Raw genomic sequence first — 24,087 nt, forward strand, 5'->3', positions numbered from 1 at the left:
TCTTGTGTCTCAGGGGTAGACAGCCTTAAGAGGATATCCAACGTCATTGCCTAAATGAGTGTCTTCGGTAGCGCCGTGCCAAGCGGTTACCAGACTCCAACGGTTTCTGAATCTGTACTCCGTAGTTGAAGAAGGGTCAGTTGGCGATGCTGGGAGTTCTGGTTGACGGTGCACTAGGAGGATAGATACCCACTGCCGATACATGGCACCAGTGGCACACGTCCCTCTTTAATGTCCTTCTCCCAATTTCCAATGCTCATCCATCATCCATCATCCATGACTCCTGCTGACACTAGACTGAATATGGTCGGGGACGGAGGAGAAGATCCGTTTTGTACCGGCAAGAAGTGGGACACCGATATCTAACTCTGACCAGCGACAAGTGTCCCGGCGGGACGGGCGTGGGTCAGTTCAGAAGAACCGTTCCAAAGTGTCAGTAGCCGACCAGTGAGTAGTTGAGTGGGTGGACGAACAGTTCAGTCATGCATTATGGGTATTATGGAGATTCGCTAGGAGTCGCGCAGGGTTGATCAGAGACAAAGGAGAGGGGAACGGAGTGGCATAATGAGCGGGCATTCATAAGCGTTTCATCGTCGAGGTCAATTAATCAGACAATTATAATGATAATAATCCCTTGTGTTGTCGCTCCCACTTTTCTTTTTTCTCACTAAACTGTTGCATTTTCCTTCTTCTCCAGTCTTCACGGGTGGCTTTTCTTCCAGTTCCCCCATCCAGTCAGACTACTTTACCCGTCAGGTACTCCGGACTCCGTCCCTAAACCCTCGACGACCCAAACGACTTATCTTGTCTTTACCTCCGCCAACTTCCACACCCTCCGTCGCTATTTGAAATTTCCTCCTCCCTTGGAGGTCACACGCTCTTTATCATCTCACAAAGGTCATTATTCCTTTGCCATCTTTGTAGCTGTCTTTTCCTGCTCTGTTCTCGCATTCCTTCATTCCTGGCGGGGGGAAGGTTATCCCTCGTGTTCTGGTGAGTTGGACCGGCTTTGCGCATTCTCCGTGCGATCGCGCCCTCGGCTTCTGCAGTCAGTCACTTGCGCCCACGATTCGACCGCTGACAGCATTCCTTCCCCTTCCGCTAGGAGAGATTAGTTTCGCGCTGGTCTTTCTTTATGGTCAAATGGCTGCATATATCGCATGGAACTGTTGAATCTTAATCCCGGTGTCCCTTTTTCGCAGATCTACTCAGCTTCCGGTAAGCTAAGCGCCCCCCTCAACTACTACCAGGGTGCAGCAGCATTTCTTCGTTATGTACCTTTGTCTCACTGGCTGACCTCCTATTGGTGTAGATAGTAGAAGGGGGGCGTGAGCATTGTCTGCTAGTGGGTTGATTGTTCCCCGCGCTTCCAACCCGGATACAGATTCCGCGATCGTTTGTTCAAAGACCCGCGTCGATCCCTTTCCCTTGTACAGTTCGCAAGATCACAACTGGCATAATGGCATACCCTCAGCATCCAGCGCAGAGGGCTCCTCCGGTGCGCAACTATGCTCCCCGCCCTCCTCCCGCCCGGGGCGGGGCCTTCCAGGGTCCGCCGCCAAACGGACACTATGATCATGGCTATGACAACCAATACTATGGGTACAGTGATGGCCCTCCGGCTCAAGGACGTGGTTATCCCGGTGATAGCGCAGTTCCAAGGTCTTATGGCCCTCCACCAGGGGCCCCGCGGCCTCCGCGTGGTGGCTATGGACCGCCGGTGGAATCCCGAGGATATGCATATCGTGGACGCCCACCGCCGCCGCAGGGATATGATAGCGGTCGTGGCTACGGGGACAGACCACCTCCTCAGATGAGACGGCGTGAGTATAGACGAGAATCACTCCTTTGGAACATGCTGTTGACTCAGTCTAGCTGCTCGACCCCCGCAATCTCCTGATCAGATGGCATTTGACAATCCTTTCCCATCTTTCCCAACGAAAGACCCGCGCGGACCGAGAAGTATTGAGGGTGAAATGGCCGCAATGAACCTCAACGGTGGCCCAGTACCCCCCTCACAGGTGCCGGATCGTCCGCATACTTCGCATAGTAAACGACCACCTAGGCCTGTATCCCCTGGCCGTGGTAGAAGCAACTACCCCGCCGCTCCTGTGCGATCAGCAAGTACTGGCCGTCCGGCAGCTTCATCTGTTCGAAGCGACAGGTCGTATACTGACCCTAACGACCCGCCACCCATACCACACGTCAATCGGAGTGCTACCATGCCGGTCCAGCCAACAATGTCCCCTCCGCCACCTAAACCGCTGTACCCTGGGCAATCAACTTACCAAGATCCCTACTCCCACCCGCAATCGGGTCCGCATGAGCATTTTGATACGGAGGCATGGGTGGACAGTTATTACAACTCGACTCATGCTGGTGAGCCTGACATGCCCAATTTCGATGCGATGCCCGATCCCGCAAGGGGCGGCATAATCGATGAGAGCTTGCCCGGTCTTGAGCAGCCGAAGGCTAAGGCGCCCATCGAGTCACCCCCTTCATCCCGTGGAGGATACACCGCGTTTAACCCTCATGCAGCGGGCGATCCTTATCCGCAGTCTCCAGTGGAAGCCAGGGGCGCAGCTGTGCCGAATCAATTTGCAAATGCAGGGTTCCAGTTCGACCTGCCGAACGACGGTCCACCAATCCAACCTGCCTATACTCAGGCCAGTGCTGGATATGGTTACAATCCGCATCCCTACGAGGAGCCGCACCCTCAAGATCAGGGGGACTGGGGCGCTGGAGTGCCAGCTTATCCTGAACCTAATAGCGGCTATCCTGCCCCAGAACACTCTGTCCGGAACAATGGGCCACCTCGCCCCTACAGGGCCAATCAACCGACGCCTGTAGCTGAACCAGCACCAGCGTTGAGCCAGCCCGAAACTCTGGATTCCCAGAAGAACCCCGACGCTCTCCCCCACCACCCCGTTCCTTTCCGTCCGGGCCACGATCAGGGGGGCAAACCTGCACCAGTGCGGCAATATAATAATGCTAACGCATCGGCTCCTCCTGCTGCTACCCCACCGCAAGCCGCTCCCGTGGAACCAGCTGACTCAGGCCCAGTCACGCAGCAAGAACTCCAACGCCTTCAACAGATGGCCAAAAGTAGGCCGTCAGACAATAAGACTCAGCTTCTACTTGCGAAGAAGTTGGTTGAGGCTTCGACAGTCCTGGTTGACAGCAGTCGGATGGATCCTAAGACCAAAGCGAAAGCCCGTGAGAGATATATTATGGATGGTTACAAGATCGTCAAGAAATTGGCATCTAGTGGATACGCGGATGCGCAGTTCTTTCTTGCGGATTGTTATGGGTCCGGACAGATGGGCCTTCAAGTCGATCCCAAGGAAGCTTACAGTCTATACCACTCCGCTGCTAAGGCAGGACACGCTCAGTCTGCTTACCGAGTCGCTGTATGCTGCGAGATAGGACAAGAAGAAGGCGGAGGCACTAAACGCGACCCGTTTAAGGCGGTGCAATGGTACAAGCGCGCTGCAGCCTTGGGTGATCCGCCTGCGATGTACAAGATGGGAATGATCTTGCTCAAAGGCCTTCTCGGACAGGCCAAGAACCCTCGTGAAGGTATCTCTTGGCTGAAGCGTGCCGCAGATCGTGCCGATGTCGAGAACCCACATGCCCTTCATGAGCTTGCTCTCATGTACGCAAATGCGGGGCCCAATGATGTTGTTGTCAAGGATGAAGCCTACGCTAGCCAACTTTTCCACCAAGCCGCCGAATTGGGATACAAATTTTCTCAATTCCGTTTGGGATCTGCGTATGAGTACGGTTTGATGGGATGCCCTGTCGACCCCCGTCAGAGCATCATCTGGTACACTCATGCTGCCGCCCAAGGGGAGCACCAGAGTGAACTTGCTCTCAGTGGATGGTATCTTACCGGAGCGGAGGGTATCCTCCAGCAGAGTGACACGGAAGCCTACCTCTGGGCGCGCAAAGCCGCGACTGCCGGCCTTGCCAAAGCAGAATACGCAATGGGATATTTCACCGAAGTCGGTATCGGTGTAGCTGCCAACTTGGACGATGCGAAGAGATGGTACTGGCGGGCAGCTGGTGAGTTTTCCTACTTTTTCTACTACACTGACGGTCGCTAACGTGATTTCGCTACAGCACAACAATTTCCTAAAGCTCGTGAACGTCTCGAGGAGATCAAGCAGGGCGGCGCTCGGATGCAAAAGACACGACTGTCCCGATCTGCTGTCAATCAACAGAAGCAGAACGATGGCGACTGTGTCATTATGTAAATCAGCATGAGAACTGGATTGTGGAAGATTTCAGGGGATGTTCATGTTTTCGTTCTACCGGTCTAATACTCTTTTTTTTGGAACCCGTCTGCCATTGTATTGTGATCGCTGGCGAATGCTTATACCCACCTAACGAGCTGGAGATGGATTACTATGATGCATGCATTTTCTGGCCTGGGAGAAGTTCACTGGGAATGAATGATGAATTGATTCGGTCAATCTGGATTGTACCGTACCATACCTTCAACTCCCATGGTCATTTTGCTTAGACTAGACACCGCATGATGATGCCGTTTTTATAATAACTTAATAATGATATTACTCGCTACCTAGTGACTTCTGTAGATTATTCATTCTACGTAAAAAAAGGAATTATGGGAGTGAGTAGGTAGCGCGGCGCAATTCCGCCCTTCCGACGGCGGATAGCGCCTCTTCCCGATCGGATCGCTAATGATTACAATATCGCCCTCACTCATCAATCACACCACCAATGAGCCACATTCTAAACCCAAGACCCTGCATGATATTCACGAACTATTAGAAGAAGGTTCTTTCTGCACCCTTCCATGCACCTTCCCTTGTCTTCCTTCGCCCCTCATCTCCTTTATTTACTTCGGAAGCCCGCAACCCAACTTGAACCGGGAAGTCTATAGATATATAATCCATGTCTTCTGCCCCCGTTCCGCCATCCTCCGCATCACCATCTCAGAACTATCAGAATCAGAACATCAGTGACGGCACAAGCACCCCAAAACAAAAATCAACACTGGCGGTCTTATCGGTGATTACTTTACTGATTGCCATTGCTGTCGCTGGCTTTTGGGGGTATACGGGAAGGACTGCTACTGCTACTACTACAGACGACGCCAATCTGTTTGGTCTTAGACGGTTTTTCGGCGCGGGTGGTAGGGCTGCTTCTGCTTCTGCTACTGCTTCGCGGGGGCTTACTAGTACCGCTGCTGCCGGTGGTCACCTTTCGGATAAAGTGAAGAAGTTGGGAGAAGGGCTTGAAGATCGAGTTACTATGGCGAGAACGCCGATTTATTTTTTGAGCCATGGTGGGGTGAGTTTTTCTTCACTTAGTTCCTTGTAGTTTGGGTTGTCTTGGAACTATGCTGATTATGCGCAGCCAAATATCATGTATGATCGTGAGCACCCGGCGTATCACAAGCTGGGTGAGATCGGGAAGGAAATCACTACCAAGGTGAAGCCGCGCGCGGTGGTAGTTTTCTCCGCTCATTGGCAGGGCGGGAGGGATACTATCCAGGTTAATACGGCTGAGATCACCAACCTGATTTATGAGTATGCTGTCGCAGGATTCTCTTTTCTAGGTGTGGTGCACGGCTAACATTGGTTTTAGTTTCTATGGCTTCCCCAGCCATTACTACAAGGAGAAGTACCCTAATGTTGGGAGTCGGGAGGTCGCGAATAAGGTCCTCGATGCGTTGAAGCAGGCGGGGATCAAGGGTGAGGGGGTGAAGAGAGGACTCGACCATGGTGTGTGGGCGAGTTTCAAGTGCGGTACGTTTTGTTGAAATTGGACGATGATTTGGCTGGGAGATGCTAACTTTACTAGCCTTTGAGCCTGAGAAAAACCCTCTGAATGTCCCTGTTGTGCAGGTATCGCTGTTCAATACGGAGGATCCCATCCAGCATTACCGACTCGGCCAGGCGGTCTCGAAACTCCGTGAGGAGAACATCTTGATCATCGTCTCCGGTATGGCCGTGCATAACCTGCGTGATATGCAATTCACCTGGGGTGACCCGCGGCCGTTGCCGTATACTGCCAGCTTCGATGAAGCTCTGAAGGAGGCCGTCACGAAAGCGCCGGCGGAGCGAGAACAGGCCATGGCAGATTTGCTGAAACGGCCGGATGCTCGACAGGCTCACCCGTCGTTCGACCACCTGCTTCCGATTCATATTGGAGCCGGAGCTGCGGGCGATGATGTTGGAAGGAGACTGTGGACCTTGAAGGAAGGAAGCATGAGTTGGGCGCAATATAGATTCGGCGACATCGCCAACAGTACTAGTTCTTTGTAGAGTAACAAGCGAACAATAGAATCGTGTAAATATTGACTGGGTTATCACGGCGAACGAGTTTCAATTCATCTATAGATACAGTGCAAATTGGAAATGCGGTGCATGAACATATACGGACGCGTCGTGATATCGCTATGAAGAGGCCTTCACCAACTGAGTGATTTTTTCTTCGATCTGCTGATCCGTCAAGCCTAGAGTATCATGGTCAGTTTCGCTTTCATAATCTCCGCTCAAGAATCTTACCAGCCAGGGCTTCCTGCTTCTCTTGGCCGAAACCTGCCAGAATATTAGCCACTGCATCCATCTTCACAAATCTCCAAAGTCGAGCAATCCGTCATACCGTATCTGGCGTACACCCTAGGCACAGTACCAGCTGCCTCGCGCATCAGAATGGGGGTGTGAGGGTTGTGCTTCTTCATGGTCGGGTATGCGCGCTGCAAGAACGAGCTACAGATACCAGTTGTCAGTAACCCCCTCAGATAAAAACCGTCCGAATACATTGTAAACTCACCGAGTAGCAGAGCTAGCCTCAGAGGTCTGGCAGAAAAGGAAGCGCAGCTCCTTCAGACCCTTGGTGAAGACGTACTTGGACGACATTGTGGGGGAAGATCGTGATACACGGGAGGACCGGAGTTTGCAACGAAAGTCAACAACGCAAAATTAGCCCCGTAAAAATCGGCGCAGGGTATCAATTGGGGGCGACGCAGGGGTCAGGGACCGATAATGGGAGCTTGAAGCTGATCACAGGGACTCTGGGGGAGGGAGACGATGAATTGATTCCCGCTGGAGGTTCTGAGCCCGTACAGACCAATCCGGTCAAGCGTGATTGTCACCGCTTACCTCAGCCGGAAAAGAGCCGCAACCCCCAACGGAAGGCCGACCTCGGGGCCGCTTGGGACTCACTCTTCCCTTCGTCATTTTACCAAGATTCCATTCTCATATTCCTCCGGCTTGTCGCTTGTGGCTGTTGTTGCGCACGGCGTGTAGTATTGAACATCTCCACTCTCTTCCTCAATTGGACAGAAAATCTCGTCCTTTCCTCTCCGGCTTTGTTCCCTTTCTCCGCCGCCCTTGATTAAATCCCCGTTCACGCCTTATCCGCGCCATATAAATCCACAATGTCGTCCTCCCGTGTCGGTCTTCGCTTCTTCCAGAACACCAGAGCAGCTTTCCGCAATGCATATGGCCCTTTCCGTCGGCCTGGTGCCCAGGGTTTCCGTTTCCAGAGCTCCGATGCTGCGGCCGCTGAGCAACAGAGCACTTTCCAGCGTCTATGGAACAGCCCGGTCGGTGTGAAGACGGTGCATTTCTGGTGAGTTTATACTCGGACATTATGCATTTGCATTTGCTTTTTCTTCATTTCGTCATGTGGATGTTTCTGTTGCATTTTATACTAACATTGATGTGTCCTAGGGCCCCCGTTATGAAGGTACGAAATCATGCACCTTGCTAAAAACCCGTTCCTCGATTCAGTTTCCTCTTTCATCGCGATAAACCTCCTACTGTATCTATGTGCTGTTCCACTGACTCAACCAGTGGGCTCTGGTCATTGCCGGTATCTCCGACCTTAGCCGTCCTGCCGAGAAGCTCTCCCTTACTCAGAATGGTGCCCTGATGGCCACCGGTTGCATCTGGACTCGCTGGTGCATGATCATCACCCCCAAGAACTACCTGTATGCATACCGACCCCGAGTGATGAATAATGGGGGACAAGATACTGACTGGCTAGGCTCGCTGCTGTCAACTTCTTCCTCGGATGTGTCGGTGTTGTCCAGGTCGGCCGTATCTTCAACTACCGCCGTAGCCTTGATGGCTCGTCCACCGCCGCCGTAAAGGATATGGAACACGAGGTGGCCGACGACGCCAAGGCCGTTGCTGCTCAGGCAAAGGCTGCAGTCCATAAGTCTGCCTAAACAACTTTTGGTCTGGACAAGGATTGCGTAATAGCAGTCTAGCCACAATAGATTGTTTTCCCACTTGGCATTGGTGAGGAGGCTCATAGAGCATATTGTGAGATGAAGTTGGCTGGAGGCGACTCTGACTTATATTTGTACATATTCCCTTATAAATTGCATCGAACTCTATGCTTGTTAGTGATGTAGACAGACCGTCTTGAGACCGTTGAGATCGGCTTATGTGATCCTCAAAATGGGGATATTGGGGACGATTCGGTAACTTTGTCTTAAACATTTCCTGTACTTGGACGAAGCACAGTAGCTGTCAGCTTTTTTTTTTTTTCACATGGCATCTTAGTGTTGGTGTATATTGTCCATGAGAGTACCATTGTACCACACGGAGTTTGCACTGACCTGCACCTACCGCAAGTCTCGGCAATTGGCCTGCGCGACCATATGAACTAACCGGGATCAGAGAATAACCGGATATCACTTTCTCTCGAGAATGAAGTAATGGTGCAGAAGATTGCTGGGGTAAGTTCCCTGCCAATTCCCCAGACACACGTTTTTCCCCCAATCGGATAATCATCTCCGACAACCCCTCCTATCACATCGTCTGCTGTCGCTCCTCCACGCAATCCCCCACCACCACATTCCCCAGCAGCTAATTGTCTCCCAGTGCCCCTGTTGATTACAGGAGCAAGCCACAAGCTTAGCATAGCTCCACAGTCGTGGTTTGCTCACTCCGTTTGGTCCATTTCGTTTCCCCGGATATGGAGTCGAGCGAACTCCCCAGCTCGGAGACATGGATGGGGTGGTCAGTGTGGGCAAGACTGCGGGGAAATATTACCTACTCGATGCAATGGCTATAAATGCCAGGGGCCATCGTGATTGCTTTGCATTGGCTCTGTTCAAGCTCTGCCCGTGAATCCGGACTTGTCTCCTGCCAATCTCACACAATGAGACTCACGCACGTTCTCTCTCACACACTGGGGCTTCTTGCGCTGGGAGCTACAGCAGAAGCCTTCTCCCGGTCCAGAGAAGCTGCTTGCAGTCCAAAAAAGCCTTTTAAGCCCCTACCTACAAGTCAGAGCAGGGAGAAGACCTGCCATGTCCGCAGCCATGGAGATGGCACTGATGACTCTGATTACATTCTTTCCGCATTGAACCAATGTAACCATGGTGGAAAGGTTGTTTTCGACGAGGATAAGGAGTACATTATTGGGACGGCGTTGAATATGACATTCCTGAAGAACATTGACCTAGGTACTCATTCTGCATACCCATTGATCATCAAGTTGACCCTTGACTAACCATCCATGATTCAACAGAGGTCCTCGGAACGATCTTATTCACCAACGATACAGACTATTGGCAAGCCAACTCCTTCAAACAAGGATTTCAGAACGCTACGACTTTTTTCCAGCTCGGTGGCGAAGATGTGAATATGTACGGTGGTGGTACCATCAATGGCAACGGACAGGTCTGGTATGATCTGTATGCGGAAGATGATCTCATTTTGCGGCCTGTCTTGATGGGCATCATCGGTCTGAATGGTGGCACAATCGGTCCGCTGAAGTTGCGGTACTCGCCACAGTACTACCACTTTGTGGCTAATTCGTCGAATGTGCTCTTTGATGGGATTGACATCTCGGGTTATAGTACGAGCGATAATGAGGCGAAGAACACGGATGGATGGTGCGTTTTCTATATATCCTTTGGTAAGAGTGACATACTAATATTCATCCGCAGGGATACCTATCGCTCGAACAATATCGTCATCCAGAACTCGGTTATCAACAACGGTGACGGTAAGTGTATTCTGGAAGTAGCGTCATGTTCCAACGATTCTAACCTACAAAGACTGCGTCTCCTTCAAACCGAACAGCACCAATATTCTCGTTCAGAACCTTCACTGCAATGGCTCCCACGGCATTTCTGTTGGTTCTCTCGGCCAATACAAGGACGAGGTTGACATCGTTGAGAATGTTTATGTGTACAACATCTCTATGTTCAACGCTTCGGTAGGTCTAACTCTACCAAGAAATCATGACTTCTACTAAGAGGGATTCGCAGGACATGGCCCGTATCAAGGTTTGGCCTGGTACTCCCTCTGCACTATCTGCCGATCTCCAAGGTGGCGGTGGCTCGGGCAGTGTCAAGAACATCACCTACGACACCGCACTCATTGATAATGTAGACTGGGCTATTGAAATCACGCAGTGCTATGGGCAGAAGAATACTACCTTGTGCAACGAGTACCCGGTTAGTAGACCCTTCAACCGTTCCTCGAAGTATTTCTAACAAGCAGATAGAGCTCTCTCACCATTTCAGACGTCCACATCAAGAACTTCCGCGGAACGACGTCGGGATCCGAAGATCCCTATGTTGGGACAATTGTCTGTTCAAGTCCTGATGTAAGTGTCCTTGTAGAAAAGCATTTGGTGTGGTGAGTGAAAGGCTGACGTTAATAGACTTGCTCGGACATCTATACATCCAATATCAATGTGACAAGCCCGGATGGAACCAACGACTTTGTTTGTGATAATGTGAGTCTCTAGTTCAAGGTCAGGTAAAGATCCATAATAGTAGCTAATGTTCTCCAGGTCGATGAGAGTCTTCTGAGCGTTAACTGTACCGCCACTTCTGCTTGAGTTAGAATGCTGTTATAGATCAACCCTTCTTATGCACACATTGGAATTCATTCCTTACTTAGACGATGAAGAAGCGTGTATATATCATATTATGGATCAGCTATGTATATACGTGACCGAATGCTTAGGCTAGCCTTGGGGGAGGTCAGGCGACGAGGAACTTTTGGTTCAAACTCTGATCATGGTTCGTAAACGCTCCTTCTGCTTTTTGCGCGCGATACGTCACATGCCGAGGGAAAGATCATTGCCGTACTTGCAGTCTCCTGGATGGCATTGTATCAACTGTTCGTGATACTACATCTCTGTGCAATCACCTGCTGTTTACTTTACAAGCAAGCAAGCAGATTAACCACCTACCAAGTGTAGTAGGATCTAGAGCGCACCGATGAGGTCGTATAGACCATACTAGAGCCGCGAAAATGTAAGTTGTGAACCATATTTCAATGCTAAATAGTCTTAAGCCTTGCAGCGAGAATCCCAAAACTCTCACATGAAGTCTCGGCTGATGATCGTGACCTCCTTCGAACCAGCGGACTACATAGATGGGCAGCGGACAAGTTTGTCCACACCTATACTCTGGGACCAAGTGGCAATAATCGGTATTCATTACTGGTGCGTCATGCAGCTCCTGCAGGGTTGGGAAAGATGATAGACCAGGCATGCCCCAGTGAGTCTGTTACTCAGCTTCCCCGAGAGATGCCCGAAGTATGGTAGCTTGGGCAGTTTAACGGGGTTAAGGTCAAGATGGCTTGATTTTTGTTGTATGGCCACTGTTTAGGTGCGGTAAGAAACCTTCTTTATGAGTTGTTTCCAAACCCAACATACCTGCCATTGGCTTTATCTGGAAAATATGACATAGCCAGATGCCAGTGTACCAGTTCCCATGGGACAGTTAACGTACATGTACAGCGTGTTGGGAGTTGTCTGTCATTGTGACACATCCAATCGTGATCGACATACCGACCGACTTGACTGTGTCAATGGACGTATCACCTACCAGTGGGTTTATAACCGGGATCATGGATTAAAATTCTGATCGTTCTTTCACATCACCAAAGTCCTTCAGGCAAATTAATTCATCAATATGCCATACGATATCAAAGACCTCTTCAATGTGCGCGGCCTAGTTGCTGTTATTACCGGCGGGAGCTCAGGTATGTATTGCGGTACCTCTGGTTTTCTTCAATCACAAGCTGACGATATTACTGTTGCAGGTCTGGGCAAGACAATGGCTCTTGCCCTCGCTAGTAATGGTGCCACCAGAGTCTACATCCTGGGCCGCCGGAAAGAGACCCTCGAAGACACCGCCGACATGTACCCTGGGATCATCATCCCCATCGTCGCTGATGTAGGATCAAAGGCCTCTCTCGCCGCCGCCGCAGACCAAATTCACTCTGAAACTGGATACATCAACCTGCTCGTCGCAAATGCCGGAATGGTCTATCTGGATACCCCCGAGACCATCAGCGACGGGCCTGGGAGCGTAAAAGTCGGGCGCTCATTAGAGGAGAATGCGACCCCGAGCGAGCTGGAATCATTCCTCATGGGCACACCGGTCGACGAATTTCTGGACACATTCCGAGTGAATACGACAGGGGTATTCTATACCATTGCGGCTTTTGTGTCATTACTGGATAAGGGCAACAAGCAAGGAAATGTGTTCCAGAAGAGCCAGGTGATCGCGGTGAGCAGTGTGGCGGCGCATAACCGGAGGGTAACTGGAGGTTGTGCCTACGGGATGAGCAAGGCGGCTGTGGTGATGTTGATGAGAAAGATGATGACATTTTTGATTCCGCATGGAATTCGAGCAAATACCATTTCTCCCGGTCGTAAGTATTTTCATCTGCAATTCGGGATTGCATGCTGACTGGACCAGTGTTCCCGAGTAACCTGTGTGGAAGCCCGGCCAAGGAAGAGATCACGATCGAAGGAGCGTTTGACCGAGAGTTCATTCCGCTGCAACGAGCGGGGAGACGCGATGAGATTGCTGGGACTATTCTGTACCTGGCCAGCAAGGCTGGCGGGTACGTTAATGGAGATTTGCATCTAATTGATGGGGGGATGGCAGGGTGCAGCAGTTGAGTTTCATTTTTTCAGTGAAGTTATGGTGTTTCGTTCTGGGTCAGCTGTAATGGCCACATGATATGGTGATTTGCATAGCCAGGTTGGGGACCGGGGTTTATATATATACTATTTCTTCTTAATCTAGATCGTTAGTCTAATCAATCCAATTCATCTACTCCAAAACCACTCAGCGATCGAACACTGCCACAGTGAATTCAGCTCATCACGCTGTGCTTCACAAGTTATGAGTAAATGTGATACTGCAGTCGCACAATGGACATCATCATCCTGCAGTCTTTGCAGGGTATCAAGCTCGGGCAATATGATTATATATTACACGGCACCAATGTACTACAAGTAGTAGTAATACTACAGTCTCCAGTATGCCTAATTAGGAGCACCCATCCGAGTGTACCACCAGCGGCAACTGGATCACCATGGATGCCAAGGTTGATAGTCGCACCAAGCCTTACACCGTACTACGTATGTAAATCAGCATTTGCCTCTCAGGAGCTGGAGTGGGGATGTGGCGATGCAAATCTACAAACGATTGTGGCTGTTCATTCTATATTTATAGAATGTGGCTGGAGCCTCCACTGCGGTTTCAGTTGGAACCGATGATGTGACTGGTATCGTCTTGTTGCCTCAGGCAGAAGTAGAAGGAACAGTCACTTTCATAATGAATCCTCTGCTAACCAGTGAGTATCCTCATTGACTACAATAATTCCCCAATCTTGGGACAACTAACTGAAGATTAGATAGTTATTAACTTAATACTGTTATGTTCGACTATTGAAAGTCACGCGCCCGTCTTGCCCGTCTTGCCCGGCCCACTCGATCCCTGTGCGGATCATTCCCATCTCTCCATTCTCTCTCCCAGCCCGATCCTTCCCAGTCAGTCCAACGGTACTGCACTCGGGCAGACCCGAACCATTCCACTACATTATCAAAATAGATATCATCTATGTTAGAGGTAATAGAGATATATGCATCTTATTTCTCTCCCAAAATATTAACCACAGCAGAACCTTCCAGTAACTCATAAATGAAATGTTGCCTACTGTGAGTCGCGAAGCCCCACCACCCCTCTTTTTTCCTTAAAGAATCGACCCACTCAAGCTACTTGCTGGTGAAGTCACCCTGCAGCAGCCTGCCCCGTCTCAGGGTCTCTTCCATCCAAGAGGTTAGTTGATTAGCTAGCTAGATTAGCTAGTAGGGCAGCAATGCTTTGCGATCTTCCAGTTATATAAACCTTCCTCTTGACCCAGTTGCTCCATCCTTCTTTCACTTTCTAACTCAACCTCTTCTCTCCCTTCTCTCACACACTTCAAGTCTCATCACCCCACTTTACTACTTACCCCTTTTTCTTCCCACCAACAAACAGGGAGAATACCACCAAAATGTCCTTCCACAACAGCTGCCAGAACATCCACCTCATCCACGAGCCCGGCGCTACTTTCCTGCACGCCGAAGTCCGTCGTGCCAACGGTGAATACGTGGCTCGCAAGATCCGTCTCGATAGACATATTGGAAACACGGATGGTATAGCCCCCTTGTCCCAGTTTCTTTTCTTTCTTCCTTTTCTGTGTCAAGACAAGTGGATACATACACAATTTATATCGGATGCTGACTGTTATTCTGCATCTAGGCTGGTTCATCTGGGGCGGCTCCAACTTCACCGAATCCGCCCATGACATCCAGATTGTCCCCACCGAACGCGGCCCCAAGTTGACGGCGCACTTGAGGAAGCGGGATGGCGGATACAGAGAGTTGCAGGGACTTTACCTTGCGGATAAGATTGCCAATGAGAATGGAGAGTTGGTGTTCAAGGTATACTTCTCCCTTTCTCTACATTGATTTGGGTGGGAACTGGACTGACGTGTGGGGTTTATCATAGGGACCTTGAGTATTCTCAACCCAACAAGGATTGGAAATTGGGAAGTGAGAGAGGAGATAACCACCAAACAAAGGAAGGGATGAGTTATTGTGTATGATTGGAGAATTTGCATAGCGAATCATTATCAGTTCAGTTTATCTCGAGAGACAAATATTCATAGCACATAGTAGTGTTCGGATGATAAGTCAACCCACTCTTACAGGACTGGTAACTAGCGTAGAGATGTCTATATGTAAATATACCCGAAGAGGGGCAGGGCAGGGCACTACTATTTCCCCCTTCGGGAAAGTTGCAGCCATTGCCACATACAACATGCATATGATGTGCTATCCTGGTTGGTTATCTTCTATCTTCATGGGCAGTGCTTACAGCGAGCGTACGTAAGTCAGTCAGTCAGTCGTGAGCTGATGATATATTTACAGCCTGCCTGCGGTGATTGTGCTACTGACCGACGCCTTCTTACGTGATGGGTGGGGTGAGATTCTTGCTTATCGCGATGGAAGGAAGGAAGTTGAGTAATGCTTATGCTTATGCTTAGTTTAAGCTTAGTAGATGGTGTAAATGTGCTTTGATATGATGGGTATCAGGGCTGAGTGTATTGTTCACTAGTTAGTTGTAACTAGTTTGAGGTCATGGATGATGATTATTAAGTAGTAGTGTTGTTGTTTGCAAAGCTTGGCTGGATTTAAGAGTACCCCACATTCTACCTAGTCAGTCATTAGGTTGGTTGGTTGTTGGAGGGCTGCCTGACCACGCGGAGGGAGGGAAGGGGGCCATGTGGGATGCGGAATGTGAGATGCCTTACTACTTCAGTTACTACCCCGCATTCATTTAGTGTTAACTTCTTCGATTGTGGAATAGGGGGTCAGTCTTTAAAAAGAAGAAGAAGATTATGATGATGATGAAGATGCTGAAGGATGAATATTGGTAGTTAAGTAGTCTCTGTTTGACGGTGGAGTGATCGATTAAATATTTCTACGGTGGGTTAATAGACATGCTACTGCCGCAAATCACCACGAGGCTATCACTATCACTACCGATCATACGGTATCCCAGAATCTAAGCACCTAAGTTATTAGGATGCATCGACTTCATCACCCCCCCCCAAAAAAAAGAAAAAGGAAAATCGACAGATCTCACGGATACCACCTCACATGACCGGGTTCCGTCCAGTAACCTGTAACACCAGACATGGCAGACCCCTGCAGTGTCACTACAGACATTCGCGTTCATCATTCGTGGCAGATAGGAGGTCTGTCTCTGTGTGTTTAATATTCTAGGGAATTAGAACTACTCACCGGGTCACTGATCCATGGTAGGTAGTAATATTTGAGGCAATTTCTACGGTCACTATGCTATTGTATCTATTTGCCCCCTCCCTTTTCTTGAAACGAACCAACTCATGCGGATAGCACCACGAGCTATACTAAATTGCATCTCGTATTTGACAGACCCTCGGCTAAAGTTGAATTTTTTTTCCTGGATGGCGCATGCACTGGCGGGACGAGACGTCGTGGTCGCCAAGCCTCTTGGCATGACACGCTGATTTCTGAAGGCGACATAATATTCTACGCTTAGTCCGAGAGAATCGAGGGTGGTCTATACTCATTGGAGGGGGGGAAGTCACCCGGTGCAGGCCATTGATGGAGCAGAAAAAGAAAAGAAAAAAAGAAAATAAACCACGTGTGAAGCTCCAAGTCTTTCGGTCAGGTCCGAGGTTGCTCCCTCGTCTGGCAGACCCAACAAAGAATCCCTGCGGACGGAGAGCCACTTCGGACCAAGACCTGGATCCGGGCACAGAGACCAGTTACCTTCCGACTCAGCGGGCTGGGCAACCTTCGATAGTTGTTGTGGCGTCGGGGCCGTCTGTGCTCGCTACCAGGTGTTCTGGGGAGAAAAAGGCTCGTGATTAGCTCCGGTTACGGGCCATCATCGGAAAGGTTACATTGGAGCTTAGCATAGGAGCTGATTCCCCTGGGAATGGTAGACTTGGGGGAGGCGAGAACAATGAGGGTGACATGCCAGGATCAGAAGAAAGATGCTTGCTAGGTTACCTCGATACCCGATTGCTTTGACTGTCCTTGTCCTCCGCTGTCTGCTGTGAATGGTACTCAGGGTCCAAGAAACTCGTCTCGTGATCGGAAACCCAAAATGACAGCCACTAAGCCGATCCGGCTAGACTGACACCTAATTGTGGGGAATCCTGCCCCAACGCAGCACGTGGTAGGCTCAATTTTCCGGCCCCTGTGAAACCCTGCCAATCAGAGGGAAGGGTCAACTGTCTGCCAGAACCAGACGGGGGTTGCCGGCCTGGACCGAGTTTCTGTTTGGCTGTTGGCAACTAAATCCTGTCAACAAAGTCGTACTAAAGTAGGTAGTCTACTTGCAGACTTACTATTCCTAGTAGATATCTAGTATAGTAGCAGTGACTCGCACTGGCCTGGATCTGGACCTCCCCGTAAACCGTTGCCCCCCGGTGGGTACATTCATTACGGTCAACCTGGGGAAACCAGGTCTGGGGTCGTACAGAACTTTCCCCTGTTAGTAAAAAACTTAACTCTCCAGGAAATTACCTCAGCCTGATGATTGGCCATGCAGGCAGGAAGAGAGGATTTCACCTCAATTCCAGCCATCCTAATCAAGCCTGGTGGTAATTTCAGATTCTGGGCCCTGTACATGGCCATCGGTAAACTGCAGTAAATAACGCTCCACAGCACTGGCGGTCATACAGCCCAGCGAGTCACGGCCGGGGTGGCCAAACTGGAAGGACGGCATTGTGGCCAAAGCTGGGGAACCCCGTGGGCCATTCCCCGGAACCGATGCTGGCCCGATTCTCAACGGGAAGTCGCGAGTCCAGCAGTGAGCTGACCATGATGCAACTCGGGCCCTCGCACAGGATTATAAAACCGCCCAATACCCCTGATCTGGTTCTTTCTCGTTTCTCGGCACTTCCCTCCTCCTCTTTTATCTGTCACCTTTCCTCACTTCCCCTGGTCTTCGAGTGAACGCTACGACTTCTTTTCCTCATTGCTGCCATAACGGCTCCTGCACACCCTTCCTCTTGTCTGTTTCTTTCACTGTGCGGACTATCACACAGTTTAACCTTCAGTAGCTATGGCTGATGGCTTCGTTGACGCCTCGCGCGTCGAGGCCCCGGTCACCGTCAAGACCTACTTGATGTGTGCCTTTGCGGCTTTTGGTGGTATCTTCTTCGGTTATGACTCCGGTTATATCAGCGGTGTCATGGGAATGAGATATTTCATCGAGGAGTTTGAGGGCTTGGTACGTAACGTCATTGCATAAACTGATAAGCTTCGTGAGGGACTGACCTAGAGATAGGACTACAACACTGTTCCTAGCGATTCCTTCGTCCTCCCGTCCTGGAAAAAGTCATTGATCACATCGATCCTCTCGGCTGGAACCTTCTTCGGTGCCCTCATTGCTGGTGACTTGGCAGACTGGTTTGGTCGTCGCACGACCATTGTCAGTGGCTGTGTTGTCTTCATCGTTGGTGTTATCCTGCAGACCGCTTCGAGCTCGTTAGGTCTGCTTGTTGCCGGACGTCTGATCGCGGGATTTGGTGTGGGCTTTGTCTCCGCCATTATCATCCTGTACATGTCTGAGATTGCACCCCGCAAGGTCCGCGGTGCTATTGTCTCAGGCTATCAGTTCTGTATCACCATTGGGCTCATGTTGGCCTCATGTGTTGACTACGGTACTGAGAACCGTCTCGACTCGGGCTCCTACCGTATCCCAATCGGCCTCCAGATGGCCTGGGCTCTCATCCTGGGAGTTGGTCTGCTCTGCCTGCCAGAGTCCCCTCGTTACTTTGTTCGAAAGGGCAACCTGGCCAAGGCTGCTGAGGTCCTTGCCCGGGTTCGTGGTCAACCCCAGGACTCGGACTACATCAAGGATGAGCTGGCTGAGATTGTGGCAAACCATGAATACGAGATGCAGGTCATTCCGGAAGGTGGATATTTCGTCAGCTGGATGAATTGCTTCCGCGGTAGTCTGTTCTCACCCAACAGCAACCTCCGTCGGACTGTCCTGGGTACTTCCCTGCAGATGATGCAACAGTAAGTCTCATGCTACACGCAGGGAAAGGAGAGCAATACTGACCGTGCTTCAGGTGGACCGGTGTCAACTTTGTCTTCTACTTTGGAACGACCTTCTTCCAGTCGGTGAGTAGTCTGGATCTGTGCCGAAGATAATGCGCTGACAAAGTCTAGCTGGGAACCATCGATGACCCCTTCCTCATTAGTATGATTACCACCATCGTCAACGTCTGCTCGACCCCCGTCTCCTTCTACACAATCGAGAAGTTTGGCCGTCGCTCCCTTCTTCTGTGGGGAGCACTTGGTATGGTTATCTGCCAGTTCATTGTCGCCATCATCGGCACTGTGGACGGCGGCAACAAGCACGCGGTCAGCGCAGAGATTTCCTTCATCTGCATTTACATCTTCTTCTTCGCTAGCACGTGGGGCCCGGGCGCATGGGTTGTGATTGGCGAAATCTTCCCCCTGCCTATTCGGTCGCGTGGTGTGGCTCTGTCGACGGCATCGAACTGGCTGTGGAATTGCGTAAGTCGATTGCTCCCCTGATGATGAAACTCGCTGACCAGTCAGATTATCGCCGTCATCACCCCCTACATGGTCGACAAGGATAAGGGTGATTTGAAGGCCAAGGTGTTCTTCATCTGGGGCTCGCTGTGTGCCTGCGCCTTTGTCTACACGTACTTCCTGATCCCGGAGACCAAGGGTCTCACTCTTGAGCAGGTGGACAAGATGATGGAAGAGACCACGCCTCGCACCTCAGCCAAGTGGACTCCGCATGGCACCTTCACGGCTGAGATGGGTCTTACTGCGAATGCTGTGGCCGAAAAGGCTACGGCGGTTCACCAGGAGGTGTGAGGGGACGGGATCTCAGTTTCGACAGTAGTTTGCAGCTGACGACGAGTTGGTGGGTCTGCATACATGAGGGTATGCTCGGTTACAACGTATTATGATTAATCTAGCCTGTTTATTTCTGTTTGCTTTACGTGAGTGATAGCCAAGTAATGACGCATGATACCACTATTTTCCGTATCCATGAGACTTATCCCTTGATGTCTTCTCGTCCAGTTCCGATGGTAGGATGTACCTTATACCGTCTGGGTAAAACCAAAAAGGTCGGAGAGTCTTCCAACAGCTTGCTAAGAGCAAGGGAAGATATTGGAAGCCCTGCAGTGTGGAATCCACAAATTTTGCCCGGCCATAGGCATGTCGCAGTAAAAAAAGAATTGGTCGGTGCGACTAAAAGTGGGGGGTTGTTGTGTCCCTGATTTTGTGATGGTGACACTCGAGCGCCCTTATAGCCCATTAAGCAGAAGAAATTACTAAGACAACATGGCCGAGTGGTCTAAGGCGATAGACTTGAAATCTATTCTCTTCGGAGGCGGCGGTTCGAACCCGTCTGTTGTCGTTTTTTGTCCCACCCAATTTATTATTGGTGGTACTACCCGCATGATTTTTGCAATCGAGGAATTTTAAGTTTGGAGCTTTTGCTGTTCTTATCAATCGCTCCACCTCTAGTAACTTGTTCCACTTCATAGAAACTGTTTATCCATCTAAGACAGGCACTGGTTGAATGCCGATCTTGTATAGTAACAGACTAGAGCAGGCAGACACAATTCACTAGGGCAGTCCATGCATTGAAGAATCGATTCCACCATTGGCTCTGCTTGTAAATAGCGACCCAACCGCCTACACAGTACACCTAGTGGATTCGATGCATCGTCATCTCCCTGTGAATAGTTTAGATCGGGAGGTTTTGCCGGTGGGATCCGAAGCGAAGTCTTAATCCAATGCTTATGCTCTACGCAGGAGTATATTCTTATTGATGTGGAGTCTCATGTTCGGAGAAAGCTTAACAGGTAAGGTACTAGAAATGGGCACATTCACTCCATCTATAACCAACGTTCGTTAGAGTGGAAGACACTTACTTAATAGCAACAAGGGTCAAATTATCCATCCATAGCAGTCTACAGAGTACAGAGTAGACTTCCATCCGCCGTGCCGAATTGGATCAGGCAAGGTTCCGCTCTGCCAAGGCACGCCGCGGCGGAGAGCCTACGTACACCCGCTGCCGATCATCTCTCACTTTCCCTCCGCCCGTTGCAATGCTTCGCAACGCATTTGCTCGCGTCCACGAATCATCTCGCACTGTTTACTCAGTGTGTCTGCTTGCCAAGCCGCCGGCTGTTTGCGTGTGATGAGCCTATTCTTGATGCTGTGGATGTGCGTGACGTCCCCCCCACGGCCTTGCAAAGCCACCCACTTGTGTGACAGGGTGTTTGTCCCTGGTTATTGGGGGTCTTCTCTTTTTCATTCCCTCTTGCATCCCTGTCTCTTCTTCCCCCTTCGATGGGAGGGTCCTGGGCCCCTAGGCGGCTAGTTTACCTAGTCGACTGAGCGGGTCAAACTGATTACGTGCTGTCCTGCATTGGCTGTCCCCAATTTGTGCCCTTAACGCATTGGAGAAGGGAGGCCGTGATAAGGGTACTGTGCTGGATGACGACGTTCATAGCTACGCTGGCTGCTCGCATGGCTCTGTGCTGGAGAGGTGCTAATTTTGGGTTTACCTGATAGGGCATGGCCTTTCGTCCGCGTATACTATCCCGTTGATTTACATCTCGACGCACGGCCGCCTGCTTTGCTTGTGGAAGGGCGATTATCCTTCGAACGGTTCAACCTCGGGCCTGTCAATCCGCGCCACAGTCCTCCGGAGACTCTCCATTCAGATCACGGATATTTGGCGTAACCGATGCATGGAATGGCCCGATAGGAATCCAATCGGCCAATAACAGCCGTTCTGAGGTCCTCGGCCCGTGAAACTGCATGTGTGTCGACAAACGCCTTGTTCGCTCCTGATTGCCAAGTCCCAGCGGCATATGAATCGTTAGTACCCCGTGGACAGTCTTTGCCAGAGAGGAGATTGAATAGTAGGATTGCGAACGTCGGAATCTCCGGACATACAATTGCCGTGGTGGTGCCAAGCCTCCTCAAACTGGATGATTAAGCGGCACATCCACTTGGTGGAGACGACGATCAACCTGGATCGTGGCTCGGTAGCGAAGGTGTTGGAGTTAGATCCTGTTGGAGCATACCTTGCTGTTGATTGACGACTGGCCGAGGTATCCGTCAGTTCTCTCTTCAAAGAAAACATCAACTGACTGGGCTGAGGGATGCGCTGGGATTACGGGCTGGCTTGCTTTTGCTCGATAGGTATGAGATACTCTGGGGACTTGATTCCAAATTCCATGGCTACCATTTCTGGCTGGAGAATATCGAGCTAGTGAAGCTAGAAGCTTCTCAAGACCCATACAGGTTCCAATTATCGAGATGAGTAACCCTGGACTACCCTGGGCTAAACCGAAAACGCTGCGGACCTGAAAAGACGCCCATTTATGCATGAGCCTGTCGCAACTTAGCCATAATTCAGCAACCCCTTCTCCACAAGTGGATGTCGGGCCGCGTCGTCATGGGGGATCGTGCCCTACCTATCAAAGGTCTGGCCCCAGCACGATGAAGCAATTCGAAGCCTTCCAAGCCCTTGGCGACAGCTGAACAATTGCGGGCGTTTCATTTGGCAGCCTGGTCCCTGGGTTGCGTCAGCTGGATAGCATCACCCTGATGGACATGAAGGGTTGTAGGAAAAAGATATAAAGCGACCTGTCCCCGGAGGATAGATTTCATTAGCATCCAACAACATCCTCACCAGCGCTCATCATCTACCTTCATTCTCTGTCTACCTTCCTTTCCAGTTGATATCTATCAATATGGTTCACTTGAACACGCTCCTTACCGGCCTGGCTGGCCTTGCCAGCGTCGTCTCCGCTCACCCCGGCCACGATATCCGTGCCGAAGCTGCTGAGCGCGCTGCCTTCATGAAGCGTGCTCCTCGCGGTCTGAGTGACTGCTCTGCGAAGCTGAAGGCCCGCGGCCTTGAGAGGCAGAGCATTGCTCGTCGCGAGAACGCTGTGAATGCCCTTCGTCGGAAGAGGGGCCTGCAGACCCGTATGGTTTTTCACTCTACCGCTGGAAATTGGCCCAGACTAATCAAGGATAGACGCTCCCCTTCTCAAGGCTCGCGACCTCGACACCATCCTTAACACCACCCACCACTCGTCTCTGAACGTGGACCTCGAGACTGACCCCAGTGTCCTCTTTGCCTCCAACGCCACCTGCGTTCTCGGCCCGGATGTCACCCAGGGTCCTTACTGTATGACTATGCTTTCCTCCATGAGGACTCATGTAGCTAACTAGACTAGATGTGACTGGCGAGCTCATCCGCAACGACATCAGCGAGACCCAGGAGGGTGTGCCCCTCTACCTGGACATCCAGCTCATTGACACCAGCACCTGCGAGCCCGTCCCGGAGATCTACATTGACATCTGGCACTGCAACGCTACTGTACGTTATCTTGCCAATACGTAATCAATTCTGCGTCGCGGACATACTAATGATATGTATAGGGTGTCTACTCTGGCGTGACTGCCTCCGGCAACGGCGACTCCAGCGATACCTCCAACTTGGACGCCACCTTCCTCCGTGGTATCCAGCAGACCGACTCCGACGGTGTCGTGCAGTTCACCTCCATCTTCCCTGGACACTACACCAGCCGTGCGACCCATATCCACGGTACGTCTCATACCTTCCTAAATAACTCCCCTGATACTAACTCTACAATAGTCCTCTCCCACTCCCCCAACGAGACTACCGTTCTCCCCAACAACACCATCTCCGGCCTCTACACCTCCCACGCCAACTACGTCGGCCAGCTGTTCTTCGACCAGGACCTGATCACCAAGGTCGAGGCCACCAGCCCCTACAGCACCAACACCCAGGAGCTCACCGAGAACGCTGATGACAGCATCCTTTCCGAGGAGGCCGACACCATTGACCCCTTCGTCGAGTACGTCCTCCTCGGTGACGATGTGAGCGATGGTGTCTTTGGATGGATTTCCCTGGGTGTAGATGTCTCTGAGGATAGCGAGATTACCCCTGCTGCGGAGTACACTGCTGATGGTGGCGTCGAGAACGATTCCTCTAGCTCTGGTATGGGTGGTGGCGGTGGCTCTCCCCCTAGTGGCAGCGCCGCCCCCAGTGCTTCTGCTTAAGTTTGAGATTATTGTGAGGTGTTTGTCTGTATTTGGGCTTGTCGCAGATGTAGGATAGCGAGGAAATATTATTTAACTTAGTCGCTCGTTACAATATTGTGCTTCTGGAGATCCAATAGAAGA

At 50.8% G+C, this 24,087-nt stretch overlaps 9 protein-coding genes and 1 non-coding gene across 10 annotated transcripts; 9 read left to right on the forward strand and 1 right to left on the reverse strand.

Annotated features, from left to right (window-relative positions):
• Positions 1–1,459: 1,459 nt before the first annotated feature.
• Positions 1,460–4,256, forward strand: ASPBRDRAFT_56762 (putative chitin synthase activator (Chs3); the record flags this gene model as incomplete). Its single annotated transcript, XM_067627620.1, has 3 exons — positions 1,460–1,823; positions 1,876–4,065; positions 4,123–4,256. The coding sequence occupies 3 exons, from the start codon at positions 1,460–1,462 to the stop codon at positions 4,254–4,256; spliced, it is 2,688 nt and encodes an 895-aa protein (XP_067477264.1).
• A 1,024-nt stretch (positions 4,257–5,280) lies between these two features.
• On the forward strand, positions 5,281–6,296 carry ASPBRDRAFT_130175 (DODA-type extradiol aromatic ring-opening family dioxygenase; the record flags this gene model as incomplete). The annotated part of the gene is made up of 4 exons (XM_067618208.1): positions 5,281–5,319; positions 5,386–5,558; positions 5,617–5,777; positions 5,833–6,296. 4 exons carry the CDS (start codon positions 5,281–5,283, stop codon positions 6,294–6,296), a joined length of 837 nt encoding a protein of 278 aa, XP_067477265.1.
• A 38-nt stretch (positions 6,297–6,334) lies between these two features.
• ASPBRDRAFT_45364 (L51/S25/CI-B8 domain-containing protein) lies at positions 6,335–7,068 on the reverse strand. The gene is made up of 4 exons (XM_067625380.1): positions 6,808–7,068; positions 6,637–6,743; positions 6,540–6,572; positions 6,335–6,487 (listed from the first exon to the last, which is right to left on the reverse strand). The coding sequence occupies exons 1-4, from the start codon at positions 6,891–6,893 to the stop codon at positions 6,429–6,431; spliced, it is 285 nt and encodes a 94-aa protein (XP_067477266.1). The 5' UTR covers positions 6,894–7,068; the 3' UTR covers positions 6,335–6,428.
• Positions 7,069–7,298: 230 nt separating this feature from the next.
• ASPBRDRAFT_45366 (mitochondrial pyruvate carrier family protein) lies at positions 7,299–8,533 on the forward strand. The gene is made up of 4 exons (XM_067625381.1): positions 7,299–7,608; positions 7,710–7,725; positions 7,833–7,969; positions 8,026–8,533. Exons 1-4 carry the CDS (start codon positions 7,415–7,417, stop codon positions 8,207–8,209), a joined length of 531 nt encoding a protein of 176 aa, XP_067477267.1. The 5' UTR covers positions 7,299–7,414; the 3' UTR covers positions 8,210–8,533.
• A 617-nt stretch (positions 8,534–9,150) lies between these two features.
• Positions 9,151–10,845, forward strand: ASPBRDRAFT_197726 (putative extracellular exo-polygalacturonase; the record flags this gene model as incomplete). The annotated part of the gene is made up of 8 exons (XM_067621132.1): positions 9,151–9,457; positions 9,523–9,889; positions 9,944–10,002; positions 10,055–10,215; positions 10,268–10,456; positions 10,507–10,608; positions 10,666–10,740; positions 10,798–10,845. 8 exons carry the CDS (start codon positions 9,151–9,153, stop codon positions 10,843–10,845), a joined length of 1,308 nt encoding a protein of 435 aa, XP_067477268.1.
• A 1,084-nt stretch (positions 10,846–11,929) lies between these two features.
• ASPBRDRAFT_129874 (SDR family NAD(P)-dependent oxidoreductase) lies at positions 11,930–12,927 on the forward strand (the record flags this gene model as incomplete). The annotated part of the gene is made up of 3 exons (XM_067618173.1): positions 11,930–11,999; positions 12,060–12,674; positions 12,722–12,927. The coding sequence occupies 3 exons, from the start codon at positions 11,930–11,932 to the stop codon at positions 12,925–12,927; spliced, it is 891 nt and encodes a 296-aa protein (XP_067477269.1).
• Positions 12,928–13,841: 914 nt separating this feature from the next.
• ASPBRDRAFT_45369 (CVNH domain-containing protein) lies at positions 13,842–14,885 on the forward strand. The gene is made up of 4 exons (XM_067625382.1): positions 13,842–13,882; positions 13,935–14,451; positions 14,558–14,739; positions 14,807–14,885. The coding sequence occupies exons 2-4, from the start codon at positions 14,310–14,312 to the stop codon at positions 14,813–14,815; spliced, it is 333 nt and encodes a 110-aa protein (XP_067477270.1). The 5' UTR covers positions 13,842–13,882; positions 13,935–14,309; the 3' UTR covers positions 14,816–14,885.
• A 3,035-nt stretch (positions 14,886–17,920) lies between these two features.
• ASPBRDRAFT_56768 (sugar porter family MFS transporter) lies at positions 17,921–19,873 on the forward strand (the record flags this gene model as incomplete). Its single annotated transcript, XM_067627621.1, has 6 exons — positions 17,921–18,088; positions 18,146–18,882; positions 18,936–18,987; positions 19,036–19,386; positions 19,432–19,710; positions 19,856–19,873. The coding sequence occupies 6 exons, from the start codon at positions 17,921–17,923 to the stop codon at positions 19,871–19,873; spliced, it is 1,605 nt and encodes a 534-aa protein (XP_067477271.1).
• A 311-nt stretch (positions 19,874–20,184) lies between these two features.
• ASPBRDRAFT_t190 lies at positions 20,185–20,266 on the forward strand. The gene has a single exon. It is a non-coding gene; the product is annotated as a tRNA-Ser (tRNA).
• A 2,053-nt stretch (positions 20,267–22,319) lies between these two features.
• On the forward strand, positions 22,320–24,053 carry ASPBRDRAFT_45378 (intradiol ring-cleavage dioxygenase). The gene is made up of 5 exons (XM_067625384.1): positions 22,320–22,860; positions 22,913–23,065; positions 23,115–23,257; positions 23,320–23,485; positions 23,537–24,053. The coding sequence occupies exons 1-5, from the start codon at positions 22,623–22,625 to the stop codon at positions 23,962–23,964; spliced, it is 1,128 nt and encodes a 375-aa protein (XP_067477272.1). The 5' UTR covers positions 22,320–22,622; the 3' UTR covers positions 23,965–24,053.
• The last annotated feature ends 34 nt before the right edge of the window (positions 24,054–24,087 follow it).

Source organism: Aspergillus brasiliensis (assembly GCF_001889945.1).
Source record: "Aspergillus brasiliensis CBS 101740 unplaced genomic scaffold ASPBRscaffold_9, whole genome shotgun sequence".
Classification (NCBI taxonomy): domain Eukaryota; kingdom Fungi; phylum Ascomycota; class Eurotiomycetes; order Eurotiales; family Aspergillaceae; genus Aspergillus; species Aspergillus brasiliensis.